The sequence below is a fragment of the Eulemur rufifrons genome, chromosome 16, assembly GCF_041146395.1.
Source record: "Eulemur rufifrons isolate Redbay chromosome 16, OSU_ERuf_1, whole genome shotgun sequence".
NCBI lineage: Eukaryota > Metazoa > Chordata > Mammalia > Primates > Lemuridae > Eulemur > Eulemur rufifrons.
In genome coordinates, this window is record NC_090998.1 from 88,016,890 (window position 1) to 88,044,280 (window position 27,391).

Here is a 27,391-nt window from a genome sequence, read left to right on the forward strand (position 1 = left end):
CTGGGGTTCCCTGGGCAAGTTTGAACGAAAGGATTCTGCTGCGAAAACAAAGACAACTGGCCTGTTGGGGTGCGTCACGCTGGGGGCCAGGGGGGCCTACAGGAGGTGGGACCTGCTGCTCTGTGAGCAGGACCTACACAGGTAGCACATGCAGTAGGTGCTCAATAAATGTGTGCGAACAAAGAGCAGAAGGAAGTCAGGTCAGAGTGACTCAAAGCCCCCTTTTCCCACCTGGGCCAGATGAACCTGAAGAGGGGGCTCGTGGCCGGCAGGCCTCAGAGTAGGGCGGGGTGAGCCCCCTCCCAGCTGCTGCGCCCTCCCAGGACCCCCACCCCGCCCTGCCCTGTCGTCCCAGTGCTGGGTCGCCCCGCAGGTGCCCTCCTGCCTCCCAGTCTTCCCCTGTGGCCCTGGCCAGGGCTGGCGCTGGGGAACCATGTCATACCCACAGGTGGCCACGAGAGGTCGCCGCACACCACCAGCCGCAGCGAGCCCGTGCGGCGGCAGGGGAAGGAGCTCAGAGAAACAGCAGGGTGACCTGGCGGGTGGGAGGGTTGTGTTATGTGTACGGTCGGGGGAGGGTCAGGGCTGCATGGAGGGTCGGCTGAACGGTGCACGGCAAAGGAGCCTTTGGGGCCCAGAGGAGAGACAGGCCCAGAGAGGGGGCGGCTGGCCCTGGGGACAAACAGCTGGCCTGCAGCAGAGCTGAGAGGCTGCCCCCACCCAGGCCCTCACCTCCTGGGCCAGAAGGCCCGCCCATTGTTGGGGCGCATCACGGTCGGCTGGGTAGGGTTCACCTAAACATCTGGACTGCAAGGTGGAGATGAGGTTGGAGGGACAGTGCCAGGGTCCAAGGAGCATGGGGTGGTGGCACAGGGGTGGAACTGGCCCTACCCAAGGCCCCAGTCGTCTCCATTAGAGTGGTCCCAGCAGGTCATGCCGGGTACAACTCATCCCTGTTGATGTGGAAGGGGAGCCAGCTGGGCCAAGTGATCCAGGGGGTCTGGCTTGGTGGCTCTGCCAACTTGGCATGGACCTCACCGATCCTGGGAGCCCAGACCCGAGGGTCACGGCTGGCCCTGCAGGGCCCTGCTGAGAGGCAGTGCAACCCGCCATGCTGGGCCTTGCAGGCCAGCTTGAAGAGCTGGCTTTTATCCAGGGGCAGCGGAGGAAGCTTTAGGCCGGGGTTAGGCCAGGTTAGGCCAGGTTAAGCCACATGGTCCCTCTGATTACTGTTGGGTGAGATGGGGGTGACAGCTGGCTTAGGAGGCTGGCTTTCCTGCACCTACAGCGTGGCTTAAGGTACAGTTCCACCCTTGACTGGCAGAGCAGGTTACTGGCCCTCCCCATTGCTGTGTCCCCTCAGCCCTCAGAGCGTGGCCCTACGGCATCGCCATCCTGCAGGAAACCCTCCACGGCTCCCTGCTGCTGGCCCAATAGCATGTGTCCCTCCCCCTGCCCTGCCTGCAGCTCCGCCCGCTCCCCACTCATAGCCTTTGGCATCAATGCCCTGGCCCCTCGTCGCCTCTCTGGGACCTACAGAAATCTCTTCCAGGCCCAGCTCAAATGTCCCTTCCTCTGAGAAAACGGGCCAGTCTTGGGCATCGAGGTGTCCCCTCCTTGGGGCTCCCTGGCACCTCTAGCCCGTGGGAGCTCAGTGCCCACCACGTTAGCTGGGTTTGCAGCCAAGGCCCTGGCACGTAGGGAGCTGCTGCTGACTGTGGGGACTGGCCACTTCCAGCCATTCCAGGGCCCAGTGGAACACACAGCATTCAGCAAAAAGGAGGGAAGAGAGGGGAAAAGAAGGGCATCCAGGACGGGGGGCCCCCAGAGGGGACAGAGAAACCAGCTGAAGCCCCATCCTGGAGCCCCTGAACGTCCCAGTGGTGCAGGTCTCACAGCGCCCCCTTGCTTCTCACCCAGCCCAGGCACAGGGCACCAATCTGAGCTCTATTCTCAAGGGGATGGCAGGGCTGGGCTCTGGCGCACTCGGTAACAGAGGGCTTGCCTGCGCCGGGCAAACCTCCAAAGATGCTGGCCCTTCACCAGTGCGGTGTTGCCCTCTCCAGCTCCACGGAGGCCCTGAGCTGGGAGGGGGTGGAAGCAAGGACCACCCAGCCCAAGGACTGAGCCCCCTCCCCATGCATCCACACCTGCATTCCCTACATTCGATGGGTCGCTGTGCACTGTCGTCTCCCCCCCCTCATCCTGGTACCTCCTCCCTCCGCCTCCCCAACAGCATCCTCCAGGCAGCAGCTGGACCTCCCATGTGGACACTGGTACCTACTTCAATACCACCCATTTCCACTCCTTGCCTCAGCCCTCAAGGCCCACAATGTCCTGGCCCCTGCCCGCCTCTCTGGAGCTAGCTCTCATTACCCCCTACCCACTTGGCCCCTCACTCTGGTCACACCAAATGGCCTTGTTTTCTGAAACATCACACTCTTTGGTCTTCAGCACTTGTGCACACACTCCTAGCTTTGCCTCAATCCCATCTTCTTGTGTTGAACTCCAAGTCCTTCCTAAAGACCATGTCCCTCTTCTGGTCTCTGCCCCCATCCTGGGCATTCTCATTCTCCCCAACCGATGGCACCCTGCACGCAGAGCTGTCCCTGTTAACTCCCATGTCAGCCTAACTGCACGATTCTCAAGAGTGGCAACCACGTCACACTGTCCTATATTCCTGGCACATAGAATGGGCTGGCACAAAGAATGGGCTGAAAGTTTTGATGACTGAATAAATGGATGACAAGGGAATTCGTGTAATAAGCATTTATTGAGCACCAGCTGTGTACATAAGCCTGCACTAAGCCCCATAGAGGGTTACATAATGCAAGGCCGCTTGGCTCCCCTAAGTGCTCCAGACTTCGAGAGCATTCTGGGAGGTTCTGCCCAGCCCCCCAGGATGATCAGAGAAGGCTCTGGAGAAGCTCTGCAGGGGCTTCTGCTGGGAATGTGCTTCTGAACATCTACCTGGCTTCCCTGTGGCCTGCCAGCATTCCTCCAGGAGGTCCCATTCTTGCCTGTGTCCCCTCGGACCATGATGGGTGTCTATTTCCCCTGCACAGGGCCTGGTGCCTCACCGGAGCTCATGAAATATTTGCTGAGTGATGGTGTTAATGAACCCACAAAGTTGTTTTTATTAAACCAATAATATTAAATTAGTTTTACTTGTCAAGAATTACATAAATATAGATTACTTTGTTTTTGGCTGGTTTACAGTTTTATAACCTTTGTATCAAACACTGGCACCTTCAAAACATAAAAATGACTCTTAAACTCAGGCAAAAATGTACATTGACAATTTCAAGACATTTTAATTTTTATTTTACCAATAATATTTTTAATAATTTATCAAAAATTTAATAAATTCATCTGAACTTGAAAAACATTTGGACTTATTTATGAGCACACCTTTCTAAATCAATGTGGTACCTGTATATAAACAACATATAACATATGTATACACATACAACTACATTTAAACATATATACACACACAAAGATCTTAATAGTTTTTACTTCCAAATTCTAGCCATGAAATAACAATATAAACTCACCAGTTTGCAAAAGATGGTTGGATCTAGATTATTCCCGACAAAGTTGGAACTTACATGGCCAAACTTTACTTGCCCCAGTATGTAATGTAATGAAAACTATGGACCAAAGTTTTGGGTAAAGTAGTTTTTGTGGCAGTTTGAGTTTTTAAAAAGCCTCTTTTATCCTTTTTTTCTCCTTCAGTTTCAAATGAGCTTTCAATATTCATATTGTTGCTAGAATAGGCTGCTCCAAGTAACCTTGAGTTAGTGATACCATAGACAGTGAGTTTTATCTCAATACCAGCCACTTAGCAGCTGCAGTTTCAAAGTAGGCAGAGAAGAAAACAGAGAGACAGAGAGCTTAGCAAACTCTGCATTGTAACTCCATAGTGGTGGATTGACCATTTGAGCTCTGAATCTTCCTTGATGTAATTTGCCCATCAATTTAAATATGTGCACAGGAATAGAACATAATATGTGAAGATGAGCTGGAGTCCTAGAAAACCTGGCGTGTCTTTGAAGCTTCTCATAGACAGTACATTTACACGCCACATACCAATGTAGGATAACACTCAGTACAAAGAGAAATTCAAGAGGTTTCAAACAAAAGCCGGGGAATACCAAATCAAACAAAACAAAACTCCAAACAGAGCACGTTCAGACAAATTCCCACAGAGGGAGACCGGAAAGAAGTTTTTAAGAATCTTATCTCAAACCAACTGGTCCTACAAATGACCTGTCCTAGGTCCAAATGGCATAAAAGCCCAAATGGCAGAGACAGAGGATTCCCAGTGTGCACACCAGTTCTGGAGAATGTCGCCAAAAGGGCTACACTGAGGGGTCGAATTCTGATTTTCCATGGCCACATGCATAGACACATACACCAAAAGCCAAACAAATGGACCACAGTTCTAACAGATAAGCCTGGGGAGGGCGCAATAGAAACAGTCGGAGGTCCTGCTCCCAAACGGTTGAGGCTTCCAACCCAAATTCAAATAGGAATTCCTCTGGAATGCCCCAAATTGAGAGAGAAGCTATGCGCTGTGTGGTACCCTCAAACAACACTCACCGGTCTGGTTGCAGATGCCAAAGTCCAAAAGTCAAAGGTCCATTCTTCCCGACAATCAGGGATGTGTTTGGGGCTGGTGACAGCAAAGTCAGAGGGAGAAACCAAAACCAACCTCTGGTACAAACTCAGAAATCAGCCACGGAGGCTTTAAAGTCTCTTCCCATTCTGTGGCCACCAAGCCACAAGCAACGGATCCTGGATGAGCCCTCGAACTGTTAACGTACCCGCAAGGGGGGTTCCCTCTGTTGTTTGCGGCACAGAAAGCCAATCACTGAGACGACGAGAATTGCCAAGGAAGAAAGGAGTTTTATCGCGGAGGACATCAACTAGGAGGCGGGAGGACTACCTGAAACCCACCTCCCCAACCGAGGGGGTCAGGGAGTTTTCTAGAAGTGACATGAATAATGCATGAAGTGAGTGAGCATCATTACAGGTTTAGGGTGGAGTGCAAGGCACGCAAGCGCAGTGAGAAATCATATTGGCATGTACATTGCATGATCAAAAAATGTCAGATAAGCCGCTCCCAGGGCAGAGATTTTAGGAGCACAATGAGCTAAGGGTTAATATCGGTCATCCTTTCAGTCTGGTGCGCATGCGGGTTGTGGGCAGCAGTTTGATCAGCAGGTCCTTGGACAAGATTTGTCACTTTTCTTGACTGATCTGAACAATCGAGTAGTGTAAAACCTTGTGATTATCTCGTTACTGCAAGGAGGTCCACTGTTTCTGAAAAACAACTCAAAAGTGAGGGGAATCAGTGAAACAGAAAATTATAAAGTTCTGGTCAGCAAATCTCATTGGCCTGGGAACTTGAGACTTTAGAGAACTGCAAAAAGGCGTTTTTGTTCAGAGAGCCCGTTATAATGGCTGGAAGGACAACCAGGCTGGCAGGCCAGTCCCCATCTGCAGGCGAGACTGAAAGCTGTGACAGGTCCGCGGAGGCCGAGTTCGTCTCTTACTGCTGGTGGCAACGCTCTGGCAGCTGCTTCCTACAACAGTAGCTAACCCACGGCCCATGTCACAGTTGCTCCTCTGTTCCCTTAAACCTCCCAGTGACCCTCTGGCATAGGACAAGGACTTCTCACTTTATATGCAAGGACAATGGGGCTCAGGAGATGAAGGGACTCACTCAAGGCCACGTGGCTGGCATGGGATGGAGCTGGCGTTAGAACTCAGGTCTAACTGCAGGGCCGATGTTCTCTCCTGCCGTGCTGCCCCCGAGCACGGCTCTTCCACCGTGGGGATCCGCTGGTGCTGCTCCCGGATTTTCACCTTTTCTTAGGAACCAGGCCAAAGAGGAGTGACTTTGTGAGCCCCAAACAAACCTGAGGCCTTTTGTGACGGGCCCGGAAATTGGCAAAGGTCATCAGAAGTCAAAGGACAAGGTTCAGCTCCTGACCTAGTCACTGCTGATGTGCTTCCTGGAGAAGTCTTTTCCACCCACCCATCCATCCACCCACTTGTTAATCCATACCCGTCCTTCTAACCACCTACCCACCCACCCATCCATCCACCCACTTGTTAATCCATACCCATCCTTCTAACCACCTACCCACCCACCCATCCATCCACCCACTTGTTAATCCATACCCATCCTTCTAACCACTCACCCACCCACCCATCCATCCACCCACTTGTTAATCCATACCCATCCTTCTAACCACTCACCCACCCACCCATCCATCCACCCACTTGTTAATCCATACCCATCCTTCTAACCACTCACCCACCCACCCATCCATCCACCCACTTGTTAATCCATACCCATCCTTCTAACCACTCACCCACCCACCCATCCATCCACCCACTTGTTAATCCATACCCATCCTTCTAACCACTCACCCACCCACCCATCCATCCACCCACTTGTTAATCCATACCCATCCTTCTAACCATTCACCCACCCTCCCATCCATCCACCCACTTGTTAATCCATACCCATCCTTCTAATCACTCACCCACTCACCCATCCATCCATCCTTTCATTCACCCACTTGCTAGGCACGATGCGTTTTCAATATGCATCAGACCCTGGGCTGGCCATCAGGATGCACAGAGAGATGACATGCTCCCAGCCATCAAGTAAATCAAGTGTAGCAGGTGTAGACACCATGACAAAAGACATGGCACAGTGGGGACACAAAGTGTATGTCTCACCGTGAGTAGGTAAGGGGTCCTAGAGAACCTCAGCCCAAGGCCAGCCTTTGCTCCAGCATGTCACAGGTTCTGTGTGACACCATTTCCCCACTGTTAGGGGAGAGGAGATCCTCACAGAATCCCCTTGGCCTGCTTTGCCAGCCGTTTAGAGGCTGGAAGAGCAAACTCAGTGTGGACACTGCTTGGTCAACAGCCATGGCCTCACATGCGTTTGCTGTTGGAATTGTCTTTCCAGGCTCTGGTCCCAGCTGTGTGGGGCCCAGCTGTACGGGATGGGGGTGTGTGTGTGTGGTCACCTGCTTTGGCTCTGCAGGGCCCAGGTGCCTACAGGGGCTAGAGGCAATAACCTACCTGCCCTGTGCGGCCGTCTTCCAGACTCCCAAGCCTCATACCTGGGGCCGAGGCCCGAGGTGCTCCCCAGACTGGCCCTGGCCCAAATCCTTGACCAGCCCTCCAGCTTTGCTGCAGGTTCACATTCACGCCCACTTCCTCCCTGGGCCCCACGGTGACTTTGGGAAAGAGGCAGGGCAGGATCTGCAAACCCCGACTTGCAGGCGAGGAAAATGAGACCTGGGAGGCAAAGTGGCTGTCCACGCCTCGTCTGTGAGAGGGGGACACCGATGGCATCACCTTACAGAACGGACGTAAGAATCAGACGGGATCGGGTTTGTGAAATGCTTGGTGGCGTGCCTGGTACATTTGGGGCTCCTCAGAGTTTGGGAGGCTCACTAATAACAATTCAATCTTCTGCCTCCGAGGCTCGCTCTCCTCCCACCCCCACGGCCTTTCCAAGGATTGAAGACAGCAGCTGGCAGTGGGAGGTGGTTGCTTTAAATATAGGATGAGGAGAACAAAAGGAAACTAGGACAGGGTGGTGGCTTGTGGTTACACTTCGACAGCCCCCTTCCCAAACTTGTGGGGAGGGGACTGCAGGACACCATCAAATGCTGCCTGCCACCTGTGCTTTGGGAACGCAGCCTTTGCTGCACAACTTAGTCACCGCCTGGAGACGGAGACACTGGTTTGGGCTGGGGACTCCACAACCCAAGGGGACACCCCCTGGCTGCCTGGAGGGTCTGTCCTCCGGAGAAGCAGGAAGTAGGTTAAGCAAGATGCTGGAGGTTCTCTGCACCTCCTCCAAGGCAACATGAAATACCGGATTTCTCTTCGAAGGCAGCTGCCCACTTCCGTGAGCTGGCCAGCGCACTCACTGCCCTCCCACGCAGGACGGGTCCCTGTGGGTTGGGGTCTGTGACTTGGCCTCCAGGTATGTCAGGAAAGGTTGCCGATTTTCCCCACACTGACTCCAGCTGGGCCCAACAGAGGGGACTGAGGTGTTAGGGGGATGAGCCACTGCTCCCCACACCGCAGATGGCAGTGGAAAGGCCGGGCCAGCCGTGGCTGCAGGCCTGTGGCCGCTGCCTCACTAAGCAAGCATCGGCGCTGCTGTGGTCAGAGCAGGGGGCACAGGGGAGGCCCGAGGCCAGTGGGAGGAAGTAGTTAGGAGACCCGTGGACCCAGGCATGGCCAGGCCGTGGGGACTCCGCTCTCTCCAGGGTGGGAGGTAGACAGAAGGCCTGAGAATGCAGCATGTGCTGGAGGAACAGGGACTATGGGGCTGGCAGCCTGGGTTAAAGTCCTGGGTAGCGTCACTTGTAGCTGGACCCCAGGACAGATACTCCATCTTCTGAGCCTTGGTTTCTCAATTTGTAAACGGGGACAGCAATTCCCACCTTGCGGTCTGCTGGGGATTATGCAACATCATAGCGCGGAGGGAGGTGCCTGCCAAGTGGGGTACAGTCGATGGCGGAAAGCCTCCTTCCTCCCAAACCCAGCAAAACCTTCACCCTCTGCTGCTCCACACTCGACTGCCTGACTTCCCTGAACACCTGCGAGCCTCTGTGAGCTGCCGCTCTGCACGTGCTGTCGCTCCCTCAAATGATGGTAATCTCCCCCTGCCTACCCCCGCCTCACACCACTCGGAAAATGCCAGGGCCTAGTTCAATGCCACCTCCTCTGTGAAGCCTTCCCCAGGCCCCCAGGCAGTGGGAGTTGCTCCCTTCTTAGAACCCTAGGTTCTCTGAACCTCACCTTCTCTCTTCTAGCAAATGACTTTAGCGTGTCCTGCTTTGCTGTTCCTGGGTCTGTCCCCCAGTAGACTGCGAGCCACTGGCCAGCAAGGATGGTGTTTTCTTCATTGTGGTGTCCCTCTCCTTTGCAGCTCTGCAGCAAATGCTTGTTGAATCACTGGCCACGGGTAGTGAGGGCCCTGAGAGGAAGGCCAGGGTGACCCAGGCTAGCACAGGCCCTGGGGCGTGGAGGGAAGTAAAGCCACTGGGGCCAAGAGAAGAAACCCCTGGGAAACACACATGCCATGGTCCCCAGTCACCTGATCTGGCCCAACAGTGACCACATAACCCTCTGGGAGCAGGACAGGGAGGCTGTTAATGACCCATTTCTGGAAAGGCAAGTGAGGAGGGGTGCAGTGGACAGAAGTGACTAAGAGGCCAGGAGCGGTGGCTCATGCCTATAATCCTAGCACTCTGGGAGGCTGAGGTGGGAGGATCACTTGAGATTAGGAGTTCAAGACCAGCCTAAGCAAGAGCAAGACCCCATCTCTACTAAACGTAGGAAAATTAGCTGGGTGCGGTGGTGTGCACCTATAGTCCTAGCTACTTGGGAGGCTGAGGCAGGACGATCGCTTGAGCCCAAGAGTTTGAGGTGGCTGTGATGACGCCTCTGTACTCTACCTGGGGCGAAAGAGCAAGACTCTGTTTCAAAAAAAAAAAACCAACTCAAAAACAACCCAGAAGTGACTAAGGTGGAAGGGTGCTCACCGCCAGTGGCGCCACTACACTGCACGCCTGTGAGGGCCGGGCACCGCACAAGCCCACTCTCACTGAACACCCACCCAGTCCTGAGGGAGCTGGCTCTCAGCACAGGTGACACCATCTACAGGTGGCAAGAGAAGGGTACGTAGTAATGGTACGGCACATACCCTTGGTGTGTCACCTGATTCAGACACAGTCCTAAGACACCCCAACAGCCTCGTGAGACTGGTGCTTTTTATCCTTGTTCTACCAACAAAGCAACCGAGTCACAGAAAGATTAGGAAGGGCAGGGACCTCAGAGCCCACAGCCCTCACCGCCACCCCCACTAGCCCGGTTGCAGGCTGAGCCAGCCTCACTTTTTGGCACCCATGTGCAGCAGACGAAAGGAGAGAACAGATGCAAAGCAGGCGGTTAATCAACCGTAGCTATTCCAGGCCTCGGCGCCCATTCCCCTCCTCCTGTGCCACCCCCGCCTCCCTCTCTCCTTCCACTCCCATCTGTGAGGCTCACCAACCCCTCGCTAGCACCTGGAGTGGCACAGGGCTCTGGCTAGCGTGGGCCTGAGGTCAAGGGGCTGCCCCACCCACCAAGTCCGGAGGGCCAGGACCCGCTCTGAGGTTAGATCCTAAGGCCACCCAGTCAGATGGCCAGCTTTGGGGCAGTGACTGCAACTCCACTCTTTCGTCTGTCCCAGGATGTAGCATACGGCAGCAACCTCCCTCCTTGGCTGCACTGGTCTTGTCTAAGCAAACTTATCTGCTGGACGCAATGCCACCCAGCAAAGCTGTTGGCAGATCTTGTTACACTGGACACTCAGCCTCAGAAGGGCAGGATGGGGCCAGGGCTTGGCCTCCCAGGCCTGAGGGTCCCAGGTGGGCCACCTCAGGAGGGCCCTGTGCACGAGGGGAAGACAGGCTGCCCTGCTCTGCCCATGCCCAGCGTGTTCAGGTCTCAGGCTCAGATTCAGGGGCCAAGGCCTGAGCTGCAGGGGCTTCCCGGTCCTGCAATGTGTCCCCTCATTCCCAAGCCACTTCTTATCTCCCGCATTCACTCAGACTGTCCCGTGGCCTGGAGCAGCCCTCTGCCCTGGTAAAATCCCACCCTTCCTTCAAGCCTCGGCTTTCAGCCCTCACCCTGCTGGAGACCCCTGTTGCTCCCCAGGCTGGGCTTGGAGCCCCTTCTTCCCCCTCCCAGAATGCCCTGTCCTTTATAATGTCACTTTTCACATAGGTTGAAATGATGGGGCCCAAGTGTTCCTCCACAGTAGACTGAGTGCACCGAGGGCCAGATGTGTGGCTTTTCCACCTTCCTTTGCTCGGTTCCTGGGGCCTGGCACTCGGCAGCTGTTGAATAAACATCTGTTGAACTGAGGTCAACTGTGTGGGCCTGTAAACATCTTTGCAGTAGCTTGGTCTGGCCACTAGGGGTATCTCGGTGTCCATGTGGCCCCCTCCAACTGCACTGGGTCCCCAACTTCAGTGACATAATGGTGAGAAGCACAGGGCTGGGGCGAATGGGACTGTGCCTGGGCCCCGGGGCTTCTGCCGTTTAACCAGAAACATCTCTGGGCTCCTGGTACCCACCCAAGCCTGGAGATACTGATCACATCTTACCCTAACCTTCAGAGACTATAGATCGAGGTCAGTTTTTGGAAGTTTTAATTGTAAAAACCAAGACATTTATATAAATAAGACTGCTGTGTAAAATACGATTCACCCTTCTACTAAAACCCTTCTCCCCACACTCAAAAAGAATATAGAAAAGCCAGCAGAGATAAGAAGTACAAATCAGCATGCGGTCCCTGACTCGAGTAGCTGGCGGGCCAGGTTCCCTGCGGAAGCAGCCTCGCGGCGAGAGCACCCCTGGCCCAGGCGTCTCGCCAGAGGCCCAGGGACACCTCCAGAAACTGCCCGGCAGCAGTTCCCACCCGCCGGCCCCTGGCTATCAACTGCGCGGGCTGAGGCAATGCGACAGGTTCATGCCTGGTGGGTGGCGAGGACAGACAAAGGCTGCTTGGTCTCCACGCCAAAGCCGGGCGCTGCGCTGCCGCCCAGTGAGGGGCAGTGGTTTGTTCAGCCTGGGGCCAAGCCGGGGAGGGCTTCTGCCGGGGTCAGCACTTCCCCCGAGGACAAGGAGAGAAGCTGCCTGTGTCATTTGAGAGGAGAGGCTCCTTCTTGGGCCATTTTCATACAGCTGCTGATGATAAGGGCAGCGGATGCTCCTTAGCAGTACTGGGATGGCAGGGCAGTGGGGCTCCCGGGATTTGAGGGGAGAGTAGCCCTCGAGGAAGGGGGGCCTGGCACACCCTTATGGGAAAAATCCCATCTCCCCACCTCCTTTACCCTGTCACACTTCCCCACCCACATTCCCCCCAGAGACTGCCACCTACTGGCCCGTGGACACCTTGGGACTACGAGTGAGATGGCTGAGAGCCTGGGGATAGAGATGTCAACAAGTTCACACACTGGGCATGGCTCAGGAAACTGGCACACAGGACAAAAAGAAAAGACCCCAAACTCTCCTTGGAAAACCCAGGACCTGCCTGGGGCTGCTCCCCATCCCAGATGAGTTGCAGGAGAAGGCCCTGCAGGGGACGGGGACAGGAGCTGGGGACACAGCATCAGGAACACTTCCAGACACACACAGCCAGGGTCCCCCCGAAGTACAGGTAGAGGAGGTTCTTCACCTCGTGTGTGATCTCAAACCCAAAGCCCTCGCCGATCACCACATGCCAGGAGGAGCCGAACTTCTTGTCCATCGTCTCTTTGATCATCTTGGCGGCACTCTGGAACGAAGAGGGTGCTCATCAGGGGGGCAGCGGGGGGGAGAGTGGGCATGAGTCAGGTCCCTCTCCAGGAGGGAGAAGGTTGGCAACAAGGTCTTGGCAGGAGGAAGGCCTGCTGTCCTATTTCTGTTGTCCTCCTGCTCAGAGAACCGTCACGAAGGGCTTCCACACAGGTCACCTCCTGCCAGGGCTATTACACAGGGACAGAAAGCTAGACATTACCTCAGCAGTCAAGAAGAAACTGGCTGAGGCGGGAAAGCGAGCATTAGGTCTGGAGACAGCCCAGGTCTGAGTCCTGTCTCTGCGAGCGCGTGCAGGCTGGGGAGGTTACCATCACCGCCGCGCGGTGCCTCTGGGTTCCGCGGGCTCCTGGGAGGAGCTGACTGCTTCCCGCAGTCACGGCCACAGAGCACTTCTTCCTGTGCTGGCTCTTTCAAGAAACTTCCCCCCAGCGTGAAGAAGAGGCCTAGGGACAGGCAGAGCACCAAGCTTTCCAGAGTCCCCTGTTCAGGCATTTGACATGCACCAACAGCACCCACCACCGTGCCAGGTGCCATGCTGAGCACTTTGTCCCCATTGTCCCAGTAAATAAGCCCTCACGACTGGGCCGGTGAGGAAGCATCATCTCCATCCCTCGTTTATAGACTAGCAAACTGGGCTCAGAGACAAGAAATGGCTTGTCCAAGGGAACAGAGCTAGGAAGGGCTACAGACAGGATCTGAACTTGGGCCTGGCTGTCCCAATGCCTGGACTCTCACTGGCCAGGGTCTGCCACCCCATCGGCTGCCATGACACTGACTTCTTTCCCGCTTACCACCAGATTGACGAATGACATTCCTGTGTCGGTGCCTACCAGCCAGACCCCCAGCACCTAGGACAGTGCTGGCACTGAGATGGTGTTCAGCATCGTTTCTAAATGGATGAATGAATACATGAATGGATGCCTGGGCAGGCCTCTGTTCACGGCCAGGATGGAGCCACGGGCAAAGGCACCCTATTCAGTAGCTGCCTGGGCGGGGCGCATGGGCAGGGTATCTCGGATGCCCCTCTGGCTTTTCTCCCTCTCGGCCTGGGCATGACCATCAGTGCCCGGAGTCACTACCAGCCGCTTCTCTCACTGCCTTTGCCAGACTTTGAACACTTCCAAGGGAGGCCCTAGCCTAGTCCCAGCAGGACTCTCTGGAGCCGACCACAGGGGACTGGGCCACTCTATTCACCCACAGGGGTCACCAAAGACACGAGGGGCCGCCTGCACTGATGGCAATACCTCGTTGTTGTTGGAGAATTTCTCACAGGCTGTGACACATAGCTCCATGGTCTCCACTCGCATCTCCTCTGGCATGTCCGAGTGCTAGAGACAGGGCAGGGGTGACAAACAGAGAGAGGCTTAGCCCACGACCTGGCCTTCCTGGCTGGCCTCTCTGTCCCAAGCTTAAGGCATGGACACCAGGTAGCTTCCCTGGCACAGCCCGGGCAGGTGACCCATCTCCTGGCTGGGGGCCTACCACTGGGGCAGAAGGGGAGAGGAACCAGGCTGAGCCACACGAGCTCTCCAGCCCCAGCCCCTCTGCAAGGGCATGAAGCTTCAGCGACATTGTGTTCCAGCCAACAGACACGGAAGGAGGCCGGCCCAGGCACGGAGGGAATGCCAGCTATGGAAATGGTTTCCAATGGAATCTCACCCCAGAAGCCCAAAGAGGCTGCTCGGCCCCTCTTGAGGGCTCTGGTTTTCCTCCCGCCTCTCCAGCTGCCCTTCTCCATGGATTCGCTGGATCCCCTCCTCCTCCCAACTCCTGCAGGGCCCGGGGTCCCGTCTCCACCCTCCGCCTTCTCCAGCTACTCCACCTCTAAGGGGCCTCGTCCTGTTCCACGCATCTAGATGTCTTCTGTATGGTGAGGGTTCCCACATTTTCACCCCCAGCTCTAACCTCTTCTTTGGGCTCCGGACTCCTATGTCCAACGGCCCACTTGACAACCTCACTTGGATGTTTAAAAAATAACTTTTGTTTCCCCACTAACCCATTCTTCCTCTACCTTCCCTTTCCTGGTAATTAATACCATTTCCCCACATTATTCAGAGAAAAACAGACCACAGGAGTCACCCTAACTCTCTTTCCCCCATACCTAGCACCCACCTGTCAGCAAGCCTGCTACAACCTCTACCTTCAAGGTATGCCCTGAATCCGACCATGTCTCACACCTCCACCCTGTGACCTGGGCCCAGCCATCCTCATCTCTCTGGGCCTCTGCAAGAGTGTCCTCACTGGTCTCCCCATTTCCACCTTGGTGCCCTAACATCCATTCTCCTCAAAACAGCTAGAGTGATCTTTTATAAACATAAAAGAGATCACATCGCTCCTCTGCTTAAAACCTTCCACCGCTCCCCTTTCAACTCAGGACAGACCCACATTTGTCACCACATTCTTCACCGTGGCTGGCCAGGCCTGTGGGCTCTGGCCCTCACGTCCTGCCACCTCTCTCAGCACTCCATTCCAGCCATGCTGGCCTTCTCTCTGTTCCTCCAAAATGCTGAGCTCATTCCCACCTCCGGCTCCCTGTGCCTCTGCTTCCCCTGCCTGGCAGTTCTCCCCAGCCGGCTGCAAGGCTAGTGCCCCAACTTCACCCAGGTCTCCGATCCCAGAAACCTCTCCAGAAGCCAACCTCTGCTCTCTAGCCCCTCACATCTGCTTTAGTTTTCTTTATGGCACTCATTGCCTGCAATTATGTTTTTCAAACATTTCTTTCGTGTGGGCCAGGTCTTTATCGGTCTCGTTTACCATTTCCACAGTGCCTAGAACAGTGCCTGGTGTATAGCAGGTGGCCTAAATAACTACTTGGCGAATGAATGAATGAATGAAAGAATGAATCACTGTTGACTCCTAGACGTCTAGGTCTGAGCCAGCACAGCACTTAACTTCCTCCCACTGCCATCCTGCAGGGCACACGCTTCACCTACCTCTTTCCAGGCTGTGTGGGCCCTGCTGGCCGTCCTGCCTCCCGCCCCTGGGGCTTACCCTGACCAGAGGAAAGGTCTGCAGTCGCTTATAATCAGCTTCATCTTTCTTCCCTTCTGTCTCTCCCATGATCCTTCCACCGTGACCACTGGAGGAGAGAGTGGGGCTTTCGGGAGGTGCTGGGGCTGGCAATTAAGACACACCCAGGAGGTTCAGGACGCAGGCCCTGCCAACTTGGCGGGAGCAGAAAATGTCTTTCCCCAAGGGGTGCTGTAGAAAACAGGAAAAACCAGGAGAAAAGAGTTGGCTTTAAAACCATACATCACAAATTAGAAATGTCTCAGTAACAATTTGACACCTCCCCGTCTTAACTCCTCCACATCCTTTTCCAAATGGCCAGCAAGTCTGCAGACAGGAGGATGAGTCAACATGAGATACTGGGACCTGGTTAAGAACACACTGGTACGATGCTGCAAGCCCACACTGTCATTATCAAGACAAATACTGACTGCGGGCCAGGCCTGCAGGATGGAGCCTTGAGCTAGCAATTAACAAATGCAGCTTCTCTGCATGCCCACTACATACACGGTCCTTAATTCCCAGAAGACACTGTTAGGAAGTTAAATGTTTAGGTCACCATCGACAATCTGAGTTTATTGGCAAGCAAGGAGCCCCCTGCACAGGCCTCTGATCTGTGGGGGAAGGGGAACAGTGCTGCTCCATGCTGTGGGCACACCAGGCTCCCCGGCTGGTCCTGCCTACTCTCTCTTGGGCCACCGGGTCCTGACTGGCTGGCCCAGGAGTTGGGAGTCTTCTGCCCACCAGCAGCATGGCCTTGGGCCTCAGTTTCCTCACCAGTAACACAGGGACAGTCATGTCTATCTCATGGGGCTGTTATAGAGAATTCAATGTGATAACATATATAAAGCAACTTAACACAGTGCCAGGCACATGGCTGACACCCAATACACTGCTGTTCCCTCCCTCTGGCTCCCAGGAGGATCAAATGAGAGAATGCGTGTGGGTATGAACGCAAAGTTATGACACCTTACACACAGGTATGTGTTCCTCCCCATTCTCCCCACCCCCAACACACCCCACAAAAATCAAGTTATCTACTAACAGATGGGGTGTTTCCTAAAGAGATAGGTCTAGATCCTAGATGCCTGGGAGCATTGCTGGAAACTCTAGCATTTGTCTTTCCTCCTACAGTTCAATTTATCCTATAATTCAAAGGGCTTTTAATCTCAGAACTACTGATGCAAATGAGTACAAATCACCATGCTGTTTAGCCTTTTTTAATGATCTGTGTTGGACAGCACAGCCAGATAATGTTATTCCAGCATTTCTCACATTTCCAAGGGAACTGACTATCACTGCAGTCACCGAACCGCAAGATGCTTAGTATAGTAACTAACGGGCAGGTAATGACAAGCAACAGCTGGTAGGTTTCCCATGTGCCAGCCACTGTTCTGAGTGTGCCACAGGCACTTACGCGGCTCATCACTGCAACAATCCTGGGAGTTAGGTCCTGCAAGGACAGAGGCGTGAAGCTGTGAGGTCGCTGGCCTGAGGTCACTCAGCCAGTGAGTGACAGAGCTGGGCTGTGACAGAGCCCGGCATGGGCACTGCTAACCCCTATTCACACGGCCTCCCCGTGGACATGCATCAGGCACTCATGACGTTTGCGGAACTGCCCACTAGTGTGGCTCCTGTGATCCCAGCAGGGAGATAAATGTTCAACCTTCCCTTCCAGTGTCTACTGTTCTAATATTAACTGGACCCTGATTTGGCCGAGACTTGAGCTTTTTGGGCACTTTCTGGGCTGTACTCTCAATTTTACCCACTCCCTGACATGCTGCAGAAGCCCTCAGTGCCCTCCATTTGGTCAGCTCCCTTGAGCGAGGCTGGAAGCCTGGCACGGACTCCACTATGCCATGACACTGGCATTTTCCAATTTCTCAATGGACAGATGATTCCTCTTATCGCATCAATTCTGGGCATTTGCACCACTCGGATATTAGCAATTTTTGTTTGTCTCTACATATAACCTGGAAAATTACCGAGTGCAATCTCATTTACTTCCTGGTCAGGTTTCTTATTTCACAAAATACAGTGAACCATTTTGTCTTTGCTCATTAACGTTAAGGCCCCTCTCCAATTCCATCTTGTCCTCCCAGCTTTAGTAACAGCCACTTTAGTGCCTCCTCCTCCACATTCATCAAGGTGTGACAGAGGTGGTGGCTACACTGATGACAAAAGGAAAAGGGCATTATAGCTTATTTCAAGTGGGAACAACTTAAAATGTGGAAGCAGCTGCTTAGGCATCTTCCCCCCAAATATTTCAATTTGATTCAATTCATCCTCAGGGCTCAAAAGTGGTGCATGTAGGAGCCAGAAAGGGAACTGAGAGCCAATTGTGCACATGCTGCCCTCAAGGTCAGAGTCAGTGGCGGCTGCTTAAACTCAGTTCTAACACATAGAATCCTGCTGAAATGTCACAAGACTTCGGAGGTATTACCAAAGCCCATTCTTCAGAAACAAAGGGGAAAAAGCCACTGGGACAGCACCTTGTAGAGAGCTGTGTAGGACCACAAGCCAGAATACGTACGTATAAATACCAGTTCAATAACAGAAATGAATTCTGCTTACTTCTTTGCTTTGTAGCCTTGGGAAAATAATTTTACCTAAGTCTTGGTGTCTTTCCCTATTAAAAGGGATACTAATCCATCTTCCCAATCTCACAAAGCTGCTGCAAGCCCCAAGTGTATGGATGTGAGCGTTCTGAAATTTTCAACCTCTCTGCACCAATATCATCACACTGCTCTCTACTGCCGCCATGTTATTAGCTAGGACTTGGTCAACATTATTCAACCAAGTTTATTTATTTTTATTTTTATTTTATTTTATTTTATTTTTTTGAGACAGAGTCTCACTCTGTTGCCCAGGCTAGAGTGAGTGCCATGGCGTCAGCCTAGCTCACAGCAACCTCAAACTCCTGAGCTCAAGGGATCCTACTGCCTCAGCCTCCTGAGTAGCTGGGACTACAGGCATGCACCACCATGCCCGGCTAATTTTTTCTATATATATTTTTAGCTGTCCATATAATTTCTTTCTATTTTTAGTAGAGATGGGGTCTCGCTCTTGCTCAGGCTGGTCTCGAACTCCTGAGCTCAAACGATCCGCCCCCTCGGCCTCCCAGAGTGCTAGGATTACAGGCGTGAGCCACCGCGCCCGGCCTCAACCAAGTTTATTAAAGACCACGGTTGCAAAGAGCTTTTCCTAACCACTACATATACTTCTGGGGATCCAAAAGGGCTGAGGCTTACAGAATAAAAAGGAATAGTTATAGATGATGTGTTTCCAAATACAGAAAGGCAGGAGAATTTTTTATGATGCTATATCATTATAGTATAGCTACAGTCATTCAGCCACGATTAAAAAAAAAAACCACTGCTAAAAGAATGCTACCAAAAATAGCAGAACTAGAGGTTCTAATAACCTTATCAATCTTCGACGCAAATGAGTGTGTGCCTGAATGCTTCAGGCCAGAACGAAGTCGTGCCTCAAAGAGCCTTTTAATAATGTAAGCGTGCCTATGACCAGGACACTAGAATCTTCTGGGTACCAAAGCTCGACCTCATCCCATCTGGCCGTCATGATGCACAAAGCCAGGGGCAGCCTTGCTCTCTCCCTCCGTACCCACGGCCTGTCTGCACGCTTTGCACAGCCTCAGCCATGTCAGACGTGCGGCTCTGCCTGGGCGACAAGGGCACAGACGGGGGCTCTCTATCTCATCGCCTGTCAAAGCCGGTGTTCTTTGTCTCACTCTCTCTCTCTCTTTTCTTTTCTTTTTCTTTCTTTTTTTTTTTTTTTTTTTTGTGGTGCTGACCTCAATTACCATCTATTATTTTGCTTCTGAAGCATTTGGGAAGAATCCTTAAGAGGGGTAGGATACATGGGAGGGATGAGGGAAAATGAATGGATTCTGGGAAACAAGGCCAAAAGTATCCGCCAGCTCCCTTGGGGGGGACAGTCACTCAATGTCTGGAACACTCTTGACCCTTAGATCATGGCTTGCCACCCTTTACCACCCATCACATATCTGAGAGACTGAAGGACACACATGGGACAGGTCATGGCGGTTGTGAGTACAGGCTCTACAGGCAGATCTGAAGTCACACCTTGGTTCTGTTCCAGACTAGTGCTTACCTCTCTCAGTCTCCTTTTTCTTTTTATCTGGAAATTGGGAATAAGAACAGACTTTACCTCACAATAAACATCAGCTCCTGTTACTGGTGCAGTAGGAAGGGAAACTGCGATGTCCTTCATAACCAGCTAGCTATACATTTAAATGTTCAGCCAAACAAACCGATATTTCCCAAGTTCCCACCATGTACAAATCACTGCGTCAGCACTGAAGGAGAAAAGAATCACACACACAAAATTCTGTGCAACCTGTTTGGGCCAGAGGCCAAGGTGGTAGCGGTGTGATTACACTGTGCTTTCACATTGTCTCATTCCATCCTCGTAACAACTAGTAAGGGAAATACCGGGCTCCCAGTTCTCAGACAAGGCAACGAGAGCTCAGAGAGGCTTTATGGCTGGCCTGAGGGTGCACAGCCAGCAATGGGATCTGAACCTGGACCTATTCTTCTGATGCTACCTTCTGTGACTTCTCCTTTGGCACAAGCAAGTAGGAGACCAGACAGTAACACAAATGACTTCAATACCCAACATCCACCAGTCCAGTGATGTGTCTAGGCTTGCCTCCTGCCTCCCACCACGTGAGGAATACACATTTGGGCACCTCAGTCACCCGCAGCCTTTTCCTGACATGTCTTCCCTCTGCCTTCTAGCAAACAAATGAAGAACAAAGCTGGAGAGGGGAGGACAAAGGATCTAAGGACTTCGGGGTATTCATCCAAGATGTCAGTGGTGAGGTCAGGAAACAATGCCAAAGACCAGGTTTCCCAGACCAGTTTAAAATGGGGGGAGCAAACACAGGGCTGCCATTTTAAAATTCTGCTGAGTAAGAGCATTAGAAGATACATCTACTCTAAAAGAGGAAAATTTGGCAGAATAAAGGTTGGCCCTCCTCAAGAAAAGACACACAAAGGTTGTTTTTGTTTTGTTTTTTTAATGTGGTCCTTATTTTTTTTCCTCATTTTGCTAAGGTCCAGCAAAAATGTGCCTTGGACTGGGGGAGGGGCAGAGGGAGGGAACAGTGTGGAAGAGAAGAGAGACCTGTGGACTAGCCTGGATCAGCAATTCTCAACATTTTCCTCATGTCCACGTGATAAAGAACATTGACCCATGTAGTGTATCCAAATTTGGATGAAATCCCAATTTGTCAAGATACAAAGTATAACAGAAAGTCATAACCATCACAGCTATTAGCTCTCTAGGAGAACAGCTGCTTACTACAGACAGCAGACTAGGCAGGCTCCCACCCACTTCCTTCCCACTCAAGTGAACAGATTTGAATGTAAGGGACTAAGAAATAAATTGGACTTAGCAAGGATTTATCTTTTGGAAACACATTCACAACTGCTAATTACCAGTGACATTTCACAATCCATCACGACTTACCCATGCGTCGTGAGTTAGGACAATCGGCTGGGGCTGATTTAATTCTCCTTTGGATGCCCCAGAGCAGCCAGGGCACATGGCAGAAGTCCAAAAAATATCCAAATGGTAATTAAATTATATTTCATTTGCCCCCTGGAAAGAGAGAGGACCCATCGAATCTATTCAATAAGATTTTTTGAACATTGACCTTGAGCCTGGCACCAGAATGGGTATTCTACATACAGGATCTCATTTACTTCCCCCAGGAACTCTGTCAAAAAGGCACTATTACCCCTATTTTATTGATGAGCAAGGTGGCTGAGGAAAGGAAAGTGATTGTCCACATAGCTAATAAATGGAGGGGCAAAATTTCCATCCCAGGTATATACAACTTCAAAGATAATGCTTTTTCAACTACTCCACTATAAGCAAGAAACAGGCCCTGTCTTCAAGGAGCTTACACTCCAATACAGAGACCAACACACATACACAAGGAACTAACTATGGTTCATGGCAGAAAGTAATGCCAGGAGACAGATGTAGAGATAGAGGAAAGAGGAAAACTCTTGAGGGAGTGAGAGAGGACAGGAAGAGAAGTTGGTGGCAGATGTGACATTTAAGTCAGGCCTTGAAAGGTGAGCGGGAATCTTGACAGGAGGGCAAGGTGAGGAAGACCTTCCAGGCAGGTGAACACACACAGTATTACCAAAACAGAAAGCACAAAGCATTTTTCTGTGAAAGTCCAACAGCCCAATTTGGCTGGAGGATAGGATGTGGCAAAGAAGGGAGAAATAAGGCTGGGGAAAAGGCTGGGATTGGGTTGTGGAAGAGAAGGGCTCGAAACCCAGATTTAAGAAGTGTGGATATTTTTCGTGGGGAATGAGGAAGCCCTTTGGAGGTCTCCTGGTCATGGGTGACAGGGTTGTGTTTTAGGGCAATTATTCTGGTGTGCTGGGTTGACAGGATAGACTGGAGGCAGGGACAACAGTTAGGAAGCAATAGCAATGGCCAAGGTGACAGGCATTATAGACTTGAACCAGGGTGGTAGCTTCAGGAATGGAGAGGATGTGAACTCCTCATGGAGGCAGAATCAAAACAACCTGATAACTGCCTAAGCGGAATGAGCATGGTAGAGTGACGAATGATGCCCCAAGAGGATGGAGATGCCACTCACAGGGACAGGGGGAACCATGTAGAACAGACGGGTAAGTAGAGAAGCAGGCCAGTTTTAGAACTATTGAGTTTAAGTTGCTGGAGAGAGATGCAAATAGAGGTATCTAGTTAGGAGGAAGAATCACCAAATCATGTGTTATCATGGGCAGAAGCGAAGTCATCGATCCCAGTATCACATCAATACAGTCATAATGTCACTTAATGAAGGGGATTTGTTCTGAGAAACACGTCGTTAGGCAATTTCATCATGTGTGAACATCATAGAGTGTGCTTACACAAACCCAGGCGATAGAGCCTACTACAAACCTAGGCTATACAGTACAGCCTATTGCTCCTGGGCTACACACCTGTACAGCACGTTACTATACTGAATACTGTCGGCAACTGTAATACGATGGTAAGTATTTGTGTATCTAAATATACCTAAACGTAGAAAAGGTACAGTAACTTTATGGTATAAAAGATAAAAAATGGCGCACCTATACAGGGCCCTCACAATGAATGGTACTTGCAGGACTGGAAGTTGCTGTGGTGAGTTGGGCTGAGTGGTGAGTAAATTTGAAGGCCTAGGACATTACTGTATGCTACTTTATAAACACTGTACACTTAGGCTACACTAAATGTATACAAAAATATTTCTCTTTCTTAAATTAAGGTTAAGCTAACTAACCTTAACTTACAGTAACTTTTTCACCTGGTAAACTTTTTGATTGTTTTGTAATAATACTTAGCTTAATCACAAACACATTGCACACACACATTGCACACCTGTACAAAAATATTTTCTTTATATTATTATTCTATACATTTTTTTTCTATTTTAAAAATATTTTATTATTTTTTTTTTTTACTTTTTAAACTTCTTTGTTAAGAACTAAGACACAGGCTAGGCATGGTAGCTCACACCCGTAATCTTAGCACTCTAGGACGCTGAGGTGGGAGGATCGCTTGAGGTCAGGAGTTTGAGACCAGCCTCAGCAAGTGTGAAACCCCATCTCTACTAAAAACAGAAGAAATTAGCCGGGCATGGTGGCACGCGCCTGTAGTCCCAGCTACTTGGGAGGCTGATCCAGGAGGATTGCTTGAGCCCAGGAGTTTGAGGTGGCTGTGAGCTAGGCTGACTGTCGCCACAACACTCTAGCCCAGGTGACAGAGTGAAACTCTGTCTCAAAAGAAAGAACTAAGACACAAATACACACATTAGCCTACGTCTACGTGGGGTCAGGATCATCAATATCATTGTCTTCCACCTCCATCTTGTCCCACTGGAAGGTCTTCAAGGGCAACAACACACCTGGAGCTGTCATCCCCTATTATAACAATGCCTTCTTCTCGAATACTTCCTGAAGGACCTGCCTGAGGCTGTTTTACAGTTAACTTTTTTTTTTGGTAAGTAGAAGGAATATACTCTAGAATAATGATGAAGTGTAGTTATAGTAAATACATAAACCAGTAACAGACATTTATTATCAAGTATTATGTACCGTACATAATTGTATGTGCTATACTTTTATAGGACTAGCAGCACAGGTTTGTTTACACCAGCATCACCACAAACACATGAGTAATGCGTTGTGCTATGACATTATGATGGCCATGACATCACTAGGCCATAGGAATTTTTCAGCTCCATTATAATCTTATGGGACCACCATGTTGTATGCAGTCCATCCTTAATGGAAACATTGTTATGTGGCACATAATAATCTCTATCTGCCCGCCCCCACCAAGTATCCCTAAAGATGGAAGCCCAGGACAAAGATCAGAGGGGAACATATGGATCTGAGGGTCAACTGGAGAAATAACAGCTCGTGCTAAGGGGGTTGGTAACATTTCCCAGAGAGGGAAAATGTGGGGGAAGTAATAGACAAAGGAAGGAAACTAACAAATATTGAATCTAACACTGATCTGTACTTTGTACTTTAATTCATATTATCCTCAGAATTGCCAAAGGAGATGCATTGTAGTACACTGACTTTATATATGCACAGACTGGAGTCCAAGGAGGTTAGGTAACTTGTTAGGGTCCAGCAACTGGGAAGACAAATTAGGTTTGCCAAGTTCTTTTGACACACAATGTCTCCCATGGGGACTACACTTGGGTCAAAGTACAATATCCGACCTAGAACATCAGAGTGGAAGAGGCCTTAGAGATCACTCAACCCAACTTCTCATTTGCAGATAGGGAAACTGAGACCCAAAGAGGGGAAATAATCAGCCGGGAGTCCCAGTACGTCGCCAGCTCTCCCAAGTCAAGTGGTCTGGGCCGAGGCGAACGTTACCACCGGTCCAGCTGCGAAAGGCGGCGGGACAAAGGCGGGAGTCGGATGAGGGAGTATGAGGGAGGATGCGGGAGCGCGAAGCTGGATAGGCTTCGGGTGGGTGGAGAGGAGCGGCCTGCGGAGTGCGACGGCAAATCTGTCACGCCCGGGCTCTCAAGTCCCGAAGTGGGGGTGGGGGTTGAGGGTGGGAGGACCTGGGGCTGGGGAACAGCAGGCAGAAGACTGAGGTGGGGCCTCGGCGGAGGGCGAGGCCTCTTCCGCCCCGCTTCGCCTCCCGCCCTCCCTGCGGGCCGGCCCTCCCCGCCTGACTGCCCGCCGTGCCCCGGGGCCTCACCTGCTCCCGCGGGGGCCGGAGCCAGGGCCGCAACCAGCGCACCCCCGCCAGCGTTGTCAAGGAGCGAAATAAGAGTGTCTTAGCAACCAGCAAGGAAGTCCTGCCCCCTCACCGGAAGTTGACGGGAATTTCACTTATTATTGGCGAATAAAAGTGTCAATCAATGTTGAGGGGCCCTAGAACGTAGGCGTTTGCACGGAAAGGGGCGTGGCTCAGAGACTAAGAAGGTGGGGCTTCACTTATAGTCGTCTTAAGTGTGCCGGAGGAGCCGGGGATATGTTGAAGTTCTGTTTTTAGAGAAACAAACTTCGAAAAATGGTCTTGCTTTGGTAGTTTCTTTTAGTCATTTGAAGTAACGAATGTAATTTGGTGTCATGCCACTGAGCTTCTATCTTTTAGGATCTCAAAAGCCTAATAATAACTAGCATTTATGTAGAGCTTTACAGTTAATATCTCACTTGAGTCTCATCACAATACTTTTAGGTGGTAGTATCCGCAATCCTATCTGAACTGAAGTTCAGAGAGGGTAAGTAACTGATTAAAGGAAAGAATCGAAGTACTGCTCCTGGGGAAGAAACCCAGGTGCTCTTTCCATTTGCGACATACCCTCATAAAGTCGCCTATCTCTAGTCGCTAGGAGACATTTGTGCCATCTGACTTAAAGACACAGTTGTCCAGAGCCTGCCTTCTCTTCCCTTTGGGAGGGAAATTAATCTGAAAGTATTGGTACAACTGTAGAGAAGGGAAAGGGGAAAGGGGAAGAACAGGCACATTCCACAGATTGGAGGATCAAGGGTCAGTGGGTGGGTATTCCATAATTTAAACCTTTACTGTGATGAGTACTTGGGGGGAAACCCCCCTGCCACATTTACTGGCACCTACTGGGAGCTCAGCCCTGGCTAGGTGCTAGTGTTTCCTAGAGGAGTAAGATGAATACCTTGATCCCATGGTTGGCACAGTCCAGTTGGGGGACAGCCTCATTAAAAAATAGATAGAGAATAATTCATTCTACCTGTGCTAGGGTAGAGGTGTGGGCAAGGTTTTGGTTCTCTCCAAGGAGGGAGTGACTAACTCTGAGAGTGTGGTGCTTGAGTTGACTGAGTCTAATATGAGCTGCAGGCTAATGAGGGTGGGACAGCATAGTCACTGAGGAGCTATTGGTGGCCCCATGAGGCCTGGGTGGAGGAAGAATGTGACCTGAGGGGGTGAAGATGCAGAGAGAAGTAGTCAGAGGGGTTTTGAATGCCAGCTTCAGGTACTTGAGTGCTCCCTGGGGTGAGGTAAGAATGGCTGTTGGAGGGTTTCAAGCAGGGCAGCAATATGGTCACATTTGGGTTATGGAAAGAGTGATGTGGTGGGGAAGATGGTGGGCTGGAGTTGGAGTGGGTAGACAGAAGGCAGTGGGTTTGGTTTTAAGACTTGGCAGCTTGAAGTGTGCTGGGCCCTTGCTGATTCCCAGCTTGCCTCCCTGGTGCATTGTGAGGGTCCATAGAATGTCTGACTCAGCCTCCAGATTTTCTTAATCCTCTTTGCCAACTTTCTCCAGGATGTCTTTGAGGGGGATGATGCTCTTGCCTCTGCCTCTCATCCAAACTTCTCCCAAAAGAGGTCCACATTTGCTGTCTTCTCTTTCTCACCTCCCATTCACTCTCCAACCCATTGCAATCTGGCTTCCACTCCCACGACACCACCACAATGTCCTCTTCTGTGGTTACCAGTGGCGTCCTGAAGGGTGGAATCCAATAGACCTATATAGTCTTCAGTTTGCTGGGCCCATCCCCTCTGCTGGCATGAGTCTGTTGACCATGCCCACCTTCATGAACTTCTCTGCCCCAGAGGTAGTGCCTGTAGAACTCTTTACCCTGCAGATTCCAGGGCTCCACTACATCAGAATGGCAAAGGGCTAGAATGGGTATTTTTCATCAGCACCCCTGGTATACACTGAGAGAAGACTAGAGAACCACAGCTCTGTCCAAACACCCAGGCACCTGGCTCTCCTGCGTCTCCTCAAGTTTCACTTCCTTTCACTTTCCTTCTTGGACTCATCTTCCTCTGCTCTGTGACTGTCTTGACTCTCTTATTCTCACCAGGGGTCTCAAATGTCTTTCTACCTGAGGTCACCTCCACATCATTAACAGTGTTCCCCTCAGTGACATTCCCTAGGGTATTTACTGGAATTGAAGGTGGGATGTGCACTTTGGAAAAGCCCCCTGGTGGTTCCGAGCACTCTCCCAGGGAGTTGTGTGCCCCGTGCATATCTTGTTGAGAACTGCTGCCTTAAGCACTTCCCGTTGGGGAATCTCATTCATTCCCATGGTTTTCCATTGTCAATGTCCTTCTAAATTCTGGTGGTTCCTGTATTTCTCTCTCCAGATTAGGCCTCTCTCTGGAGCTCTAGGCCCAAATATCCAACTGCCTCCTGGCCATCTCCACCAGAATGTCCCACAGGCCCTTCAAGCTCAGTGCATGCCAAATTGAATTGATCATCTCCCTCCAATCTGCTCTCCCTGCATTCCCCATCTCAGCAAATGATGCCACCACCCACCCAGTTCTCTCCATCAGAAACCAAGGAGTCGTCCTTCACACTTCCCCCTACCATCGCCCACCTCCAGTTGATCACAAGCCTGCCAATTCTGACTCTGAACTGTGTCCTGATACAGCCCCTTCTGGCTATGTTCATGGCACTCCCCATGTGTACAAC

General features: G+C 51.5%; 1 protein-coding gene across 2 annotated transcripts; it reads right to left on the bottom strand.

Moving 5' to 3' along the window:
- Positions 1-10,758: 10,758 nt before the first annotated feature.
- DNAL4 (dynein axonemal light chain 4) lies at positions 10,759-24,737 on the bottom strand. Of its 2 annotated transcripts, none has more exons than XM_069490129.1 (4): positions 24,691-24,737; positions 15,391-15,600; positions 13,644-13,727; positions 10,759-12,376 (listed from the first exon to the last, which is right to left on the bottom strand). In XM_069490129.1, the coding sequence occupies exons 2-4, from the start codon at positions 15,457-15,459 to the stop codon at positions 12,212-12,214; spliced, it is 318 nt and encodes a 105-aa protein (XP_069346230.1). In that variant the 5' UTR covers positions 15,460-15,600; positions 24,691-24,737; the 3' UTR covers positions 10,759-12,211. The 2 variants fall into 2 exon arrangements, with proteins under 2 accessions (XP_069346230.1, XP_069346231.1); XM_069490130.1 differs by lacking the exon at positions 24,691-24,737 and adding an exon at positions 20,923-20,959.
- Between the last annotated feature and the right edge of the window lie 2,654 nt (positions 24,738-27,391).

Excerpts from the sequence above, each read along its gene's own strand:
- DNAL4 (XM_069490129.1), bottom strand. The coding sequence starts at position 15,459 with ATGGGAGAGACAGAAGGGAAGAAAGATGAAGCTGATTATAAGCGACTG. Across the intron at positions 13,728-15,390 it reads AGACCTTTCCTCTGGTCAGG|CACTCGGACATGCCAGAGGA; the intron begins GTAAGCCCCAGG and ends CCCTGTCTCTAG. Across the intron at positions 12,377-13,643 it reads AATTCTCCAACAACAACGAG|AGTGCCGCCAAGATGATCAA; the intron begins GTATTGCCATCA and ends TCTTCGTTCCAG.